The 7,822-nt window shown below is 29.8% G+C and overlaps 1 protein-coding gene across 2 annotated transcripts in view; it reads left to right on the forward strand.

Annotated features, from left to right (window-relative positions):
* URI1 (URI1 prefoldin like chaperone) overlaps positions 1-7,822 on the forward strand; it is a 73,693-nt gene that overhangs the window by 47,327 nt on the left and 18,544 nt on the right. For both annotated transcript variants that reach the window (XM_074211453.1, XM_074211454.1), the window contains 2 exons: positions 557-635; positions 1,693-1,828. In XM_074211453.1, the coding sequence (XP_074067554.1) occupies positions 557-635; positions 1,693-1,828 (215 nt within the window). The remainder of the gene's footprint in view (positions 1-556; positions 636-1,692; positions 1,829-7,822) is intronic.

The following is a 7,822-nucleotide window of genomic DNA, read 5'->3' on the forward strand; positions in this document are numbered from 1 at the left end:
AGATTTTCTCTCAGTTCTTATAACTGTACTGTTTCAGAACCTTGTACCACTTTACTGTCCTATTGTTGCTGAACCTATATGTTAATTTTTTTTCTTCTGTTATCTTAGAAAAGGCCTGAATATTCTCATTTTAGCCATCTTTCCTTGTTTAGTTCCTATTTGTTTCTTCTCATACTAGTCCTGATATAATTGTTTCTTTGGTTGCTATTCCCCTAATACTAGACTTTTCTTTATTGTAAATTTTCTTTTCTAAGCATTATTTAAACACGTGAAGCATCTGGTTTTAGAAAGAGCTGTGTTCAGTTTTGTGATATGAATACTTTGTTTAGAGTATCTCAGTTTTTGTTTTAATATGGTAAGTCAGCCATTGCTTAATTTGTTAATAAAGTGGTTTTAAAGTAAAAATGGTTCAGTATACTTAGATACTAAAAGTAGCTTTTATAATTGGTTTATTTAACCAGATGACAGGATGTCTCCTGGTAGAATTGTTTATTGTTTACATTTATTTAGTATTTGGTACAAATGGTGCAAAAAATTAACCTCCATTTGTTAACAGGATGAAGGTGGAACGTGACTATGAGACTCTTCAAGAAAGACTCAACACATTACCTGATAAACTCTCTTATGATGTTATGGTATGTATGTATGTATGTATGTATGTATTCTCATTTAAAGTAATGTGATTAATCATTTTATTAGCTGAGGATATTGCAGTGTCATCAATGTATATTATTCAGGTTTATGAAAGAGTATTTAATAATACGTTAATTATAACCATAGCTAAGCATTTGCTTTAGTTCTTGTCTTTTAGATCTATCATAAATTTTCATATTAATGACACATGAGAACTGATGGTGTAAATACTAACAAAATTCAAACCAACCAACCAACATTTTTGGTATGCAGTTCTATTGTGTAGAAAACTACAGTTATGACAGAAATATGGCACTTAGTCATTCTTGTTACCAGAGCCAGAACAGGCTTTAATGTTTTGTAATTCACAGAATTAAGCTGTGGGGCATTGATTTTTATATAAAAAGGTGCTGCTAATTTTTTTCTTAATGGTCTTCATCGACATAGTGATCAATTCTTAATCTCTGAACTTGAATCTTTTATTTTAAATGTATTCTTCATGTAAACTTTATTCTTGTTTTCCTCACGAATCAAAATTAAGATCTTGTAAATATGATTCTCCCCTGTAAACTTGTTAAAGTCATTTATTTTTAAATATGTGCTTCTTAAAAGCATTTATTTTATTAGGATTAATTTTCACTTTGTTTTTTATAAACCTGATTTTTAGAGTGATGTTTCATAAGTTAATATTTCATTATTAGTCTGCTTTATTAAAAACCATTGATTAAACAAAAATGAATTTATTTATGATCCCATGTTTTATAAGCCTGTGAAAAATGAGAACTTGAAATTCGTCAACAAAGATCTGTTGATCAAAATTATAGCATCATAGCTCAAAGATAGAAAATTTGGTGTGGATCTTTCCTCCTGTACATTCATTCAGAAAACAAAAATAGTTTATCAGATTAAACTTCTAAGTTTAAGTTTAAAAAAATGTGCTATTTGGATTTTTTTTCTTTATACTGATTTAAATGACTTTTGAAGCTTTTAAAGTTATTTGGTAACACACACTATCTCCACTTTTTTGTGTTTTTAACTTTTTTTTCTTTTGGACTACAGGTACCTTTTGGTCCTCTTGCCTTCATGCCAGGACAGCTTGTTAATACCAATGAAGTCACAGTTTTACTTGGGGACAACTGGTTTTGCAAATGCTCAGCAAAGCAAGCTGTAGGTTTAGTAGAACATAGGAAAAAACGTATGTATTCCTTTTAGGGGTGTTTCATTTGAGAGAGAGAGAGAGAGAGAGAGAGAGAGAGAGAGAGAGAGAATGAGAATGTCGAATTGCTGCATGGGAGTTGAACTGGAAAATAGAATATTGTACAGTAGCGGGTGAAATTTCTGGTTTGGGATTAAGTTAGGCATTTTCAGAAATTAGAAAAGAATATTTTTATGTCACTGTTTAAACTTAATTGAATTTCTTTTTATATTGTCATTTTTGTAAATAATATTATAGAACATTTTAAATTTAGACAAAAATGGAAAATTTTAAACATCAGAAGTATTTTTATTTGGAAGAAATTGTTTCCTCTCCCAATATTATAGAAGTTGAATTCTTATTCATTTTTGTTAGTGGTGATTTCATTAGGTTTTTAAAAATGCGTTAACTATTTTCAGAAGCGGTTATCCTACTTATTACTTATTTGATCTTGATTCCATAATTTTTAGTTCATATTAACTATATCTTTAAAACCTGCATAGAGATAAAGATTCTAACTAAAATAATGCCTTTCTATTTATTGGGTAGTTTGAAGTCCCTGTCCTTTCACTTAAGCATTTGTTAATGTCATTTTTGTTTCAATTTTGTTTCTCTTCAAAACTATTAATAACCTAACTAGGTTATTATTCATTTGAATGGGCCAATTTTGTTCATAGTCATCTTGTTTTATCTGAAATAGCCATTATCTGAAAATCCATTAAAAATTTAGGTTTATGAAATTTTTTGACTAATGTTCTTGCCAACATGTAGCCATGAAAATATATCTCTGGTTTTGATAGTCTAGCTACTTCAATATGCAGGGTTTTTAAAAAAGTTTTTTTTTCCTAAACAATCTTTGTCTTTCTCTCTGGAAATGTACAATTGCACATTTTCTTCTGCATAAATGAAGTAGACAGTGATATTATAGGTATTTTAATTCCCTGAAGAGCCAATTTCTTTATCTGGATATAGCTGGGTGGTGATAGTGATTTTTGTGGTTGAATTCTGTTTGAAGTGGCATATTTTTCTTTCTTGTGAATATTATCTGGAGTAAACATGAGCATTTGTTTAGACAATAGGTTATGTTTATAGTGTTTTTTCAGAACTAAAAGCGCAATTTTAAAGAATTTCACTGATGCTTTTTACTTTCTGGAACAACCATATAAGGTAGTATTTAGATAAGATACCATGTAGATGCTGTTATTCTCATGTTGTAGAATAAGAAATTAAGACCCTGAGAGGTAAAGTGATCAATAGGTAGCAGGACTAGAACTTAAAACTATGTTTTCTGACTCCCAAGTCTAAAATTCTTTCTACTATTTCCCACTGCCTAACTTGGAGCTGTATAGCTCAATTTCCTGAACTAGAAGTTAGTTTTAAAAAGAGAATCTGTGTAACTTTGCAGAGAACTGAAATAATTTTTTATAGCCCTTTCACCAGCAATATTTAGCTTAGAAGAGCAACTTCATGGTATTCAAAAGATATTTGGGAAAACAGACTCTTAAATACTTCCCATATCTGCTAGGTTAATAGAAAAATATATGTGATTTAGTTCTAGTATATGGAATGCTTGTATAAGATAATTTTCAGAATACATATTGTTATGTTTGAGAAGCTGTTAGGCTCAGTAAGTTTTGAGTGTAGTTTTGCAGTAATTGGTAATGATTTTTCAAGAAAATACTGTTTTAGATATATTATAATTAGCTCTGTATTTTAAAATGATACTCTGAGTTTTTGGCATTCAAAGAGCAAAAACATCCATTTGAATTAAAAGTACATTAAATGTTAATTTTAGATGAAAGTTATTAAGGTCAAAGATATCATAAAGGCTAAACATAGAATTTGAACTGTGTTTGAGAATATATAGTATTGTTTTATTTTTATTAGTGATTTCTCTTAGGGTTCCATTTACTAGGAAAATGGATTTTATATCTTATGTAGGGTTCTACTTCCATACTTGTTGCAGTTATTGATTTAAGGTAACTTTTTCAGTACTTTTGCATCAATTCCCAAAATATTTGGCCAAAAAATTATCCTTTTAGAATTTTGGAACAATAAATTCTTAGTTGAGGAGAGGTTTGATAAATGTGAAATTTTGAAAAATGGAATTTTTCAAATTTCAAATAGTGTGTTTCTTTATAATCAATTTTTTTTTAAGCTAATCAATGTGAGACAGAAAAGAATCAGCCCAGTTACCAATTTGACTTTGGATACTAACTTTTTGAAGTCATAGTTATGGGAGGTCAGAAGACTTACTTCTCATTTTAGAAATTGAATTTGGAAAGAATGGTAATTGTAAGTTTGATTGGTACTTTGCAAGGCTTCAGTGAACTGTGGGGAGGAAGGGGAAGATGTTTGGAGAATACCTGAAGACAAAACTTTTTATTTCCTTAACCTGCTTTTCCTATTGATAAAAGCATGAGGCACCAAGATAATTTTGCAAGTTGAGGTGTTGTTCCTCATGTCATGTGCTTATAACATTTTTGATACCAACTGATAAGATTAATCATAGATTAGTGTTTTAGTATTTTTGTTTTGTAATATAGTATTGTTATCAAAATTGGTTTCCTTTAAATATATTCTGTAGTTTATGGAATTCTTAAGTGAGAATTATTTTGTCTTTGACGTAAATTTTTTCATCCCAAAGAATACATCTCTAATTGCATAATGGGAATCAGTGAACAAATGAGATTCAGTATGCAGATAGACTAGACTCTCCTTTATGGGCATTTTCAGTAGTGTGTTCTATTTGTATACTTGAATGTATATGTAAAAATTATTTGAATTTGAATTTCTGTACTATGGATATTAAATCTCAAAATAACATTTAAATGAAACATTAGAAATATTAGCTAAGAGGCTAGATCCCTGTTAGCTCTAGAGGTATTTGACTCTGATTACAGTAGAGCATAGTAATATTTAGAACTGAGTTTTTGAAATAAGTGTATTTGAAGCCCTAATTTTACTATCCTATCCTTGCATGTCTCTTTTGGATTCATCTTTAAAACTGAACATACAGTCAGCCTTCTTTAAAAATTTAATTGTAAAAACTTGATTTCTTGGTACTTACAAGCAAGATAGTTTGCCTAGTACAACTGAAATGTTTGAAAAAAGAACTTTTCATGTACTCTAATCTTTAAAACAGACCACCCTGGCCACACACAGGTCTCCTAATTGGAAGTGGATGATAAAGATGAAGCTGCTGTAGTGGAAACCAAATGAATAATTCAACTCAGCTATATTAATATTTAATTGAGTGCCCATGGGGTGTGCAACGTTTTACTAGGGGCTATAAGGTAAGATCTTATGGAATATAGAACAGCCTGGCCCCTGTTAGGGTTCTTTATATCAATTCTTAGGTTTTAAGATAAAGCCAATATACCACAGTGCCTTCCTTACACATAGTAGGTAGGCCATCAGCAGTATCTGTTGAATGAACAAAATGAATTTTGTTTTTTCTGTGTGATGATTGTGTAATTCATTTGGCATTTTTCTTGACAATGTTTTGTTCTTATATATAATACGGCTTCTTATACCTCAGAATGCAACTATAATTTTTTTGAATTAAAAGATGTTTAGCTGTAGAATTAAAACAGCAATATTTTTGATATGAATTGGGGCATTTATGTGATGGAAATATGGTCAAGCTATTGTTAGACTAGAATGGCATCTAGCTTTATGTTAGGGTGCCTACCAATTCCTCATGTGGATATAAATAAGGCCTAGTTAGTGCTCTCGTTGTTGTATGAGGTTACTTTTATTAATTCCCTCTGAGCCCAAGGAAACTTGAGTACAACTTGAGAATACTAAAACTTAATCTTTTGTGGGAAAATAGAAATGTAGGTGATGCTACTTATATGTGACTGGGGAGAAAACACATTCATTATGTCTGAAGAGGGATGGGATATGAATTTCATTGTTTTTCCTTAAATACTGTGTTTAACAAGTATGATTGTAGGTTTGGTTCCATATTCAAGTTAACTTAAAGAGGACATGAAAATAACGTGGATTAAATAATTATTGGGAATAATTAGGGGCTTGTTGTCAGAGGCAGATCTGTATTCAAGTTCTTCTTTTGAAAAATAGTAGCTGTATAACCCTGGACAAACTACTTCACCTCTCAGAATCCCCAGACAACTATCAGATTAAATTAGTGATTAGCATAAGTGAAGAGAGATTTTGTAGCATAAATTCTATAAAAATTAGGTATAAACCAAAACAAGTATAAAAAACTCAGGCCTCCTTCAGTTTTTATATATCATCTTTTCTGATCCAGTTATTTATGATAAATAATACTTCTGAACCAGTTGTTTTTGAAAAAAATCTTGCCTGAATATTCCTGACCTTAGCAAATGAAATAGCAAACCCCCAAACAAGCCTAAAAAAGACCCATTTTTGCACTATGTTGTGTTTATAATTAAAAATTAGAACAAAATCTTCAAAGCAATTTTCTCCTTAATCTGTTTTTGGTGTTATTTGATGATCTTTATTAGTCATTTAAGAATTTTAATAAGTCATATAAAAGTATATGCAAAAGATATTTCAAGATCTCTTAAGACTTTGTTTTATTTATTTCCTACAGATGGTTTTTAACAAACTTTAGTGCTTAAAAACAAAACACAGTCCTTACTATTTAGGCTTAGGAGGAAGCTCAGTGCCTTGGAAGCCTTAGATTCAGGTGTTTTCCATGACTATGCATGCTGTATAGAGGAAATTTCTAATTTTGTACTTTTAAAATTTAGTTTTAGTTTTAATTTTGCAAAAAAATCCTGAGAAGAGAAATAAGTACTATAGCTCCCCAAAAAGAATTTCTACTTTTAAAGTTTTCTAGTATTTTCTCTTCCAATTAAAAATTGTTATTTATATTATTTGTCTTGAGCAAAAGTTTTAAAAATATCCATCTTTAAGTAAATCATTTCTTCTTTGGGGACTTCTATTTTCTCATCTGTAAAAGGAATGAGTTGGATATTCTATGAGTCTTATAATAGCTAAGTCATAGAAGAGAAGAAATTATAGTACACTTTCCATAGAAAATGAAAACTAACCCTGTTCTTTGCTTAAATTTAAGCTTTGTGTTGTATTTTCATATTTTCCTATGTTTATTGGTCTTTAAATATTCCTTGCTTTGGGAACTTGAGTAGATTCATAATTGTCCTATTGTAAGACTATATATATATATATATATAGTCTTATAATAGGACTATATATATATAAATAATTATTATTATTATTAAAAATACTTCCCTAAAGGATTTTTCAACTGCACTTTTATTTTACTGCAAAAAAACATTTGCATTGCCTTAATTTTGTCTGGTTAAAAAGATTTTATGCAGAGGTTTGCAAACATTTCCACTAGGGGGCACTCTGTATTGAAAATGTTTTGAAAATGTTTAGTTGTCTTACCAGCAGAAGAGGAAAAGAAAGAGCTTGATATTGGAATTATTTTAACAACTTTAGCAAGTTCTTCACTATTATATTTCTACTGATACTCAGTACCTTTGAAAATATTGATATGAGAAACTTGTGATTTTACATTTTTGAATATTATATAGAATTCAAATAATTTGCATATGGTCTAAAAATATTCCTTTAAAGTCTGTTCCACCAATGGGATATTTCTGAATAATGGTCTTGATATACCTAGCTTAATGGATAATGAAACTCTTTGTAGCTTAGTATTCATTCTCTGAACAATTTGTATGCTAGTTTTTCAACTTTCTTTTTCCTAGACTAAACATGTCCTCTGTAACCTTGTTTGCACTGTTAATTTGCATCCTAGGTCATTTTTTATTTTTTGGAAAGATAAAAACCTTTAACCTAACATTAGTTAAATGAAATTTAACAGAAATTTTGAATTAGTGGAAGTTTTACTGTAATAAGGCTTTCTGCTGATAAGAGAGTAGGCCTTGGTGGTGGAGTGAATGAATGATGCTTACTAAGTAAATTATTCTGGGCTTATATTAGGATTTAATGCTACATGGTTCAAAATATGTA

The sequence above is a fragment of the Macrotis lagotis genome, chromosome 1 (assembly GCF_037893015.1).
Source record: "Macrotis lagotis isolate mMagLag1 chromosome 1, bilby.v1.9.chrom.fasta, whole genome shotgun sequence".
In the NCBI taxonomy this organism is placed as follows: Eukaryota; Metazoa; Chordata; class Mammalia; order Peramelemorphia; family Peramelidae; genus Macrotis; species Macrotis lagotis.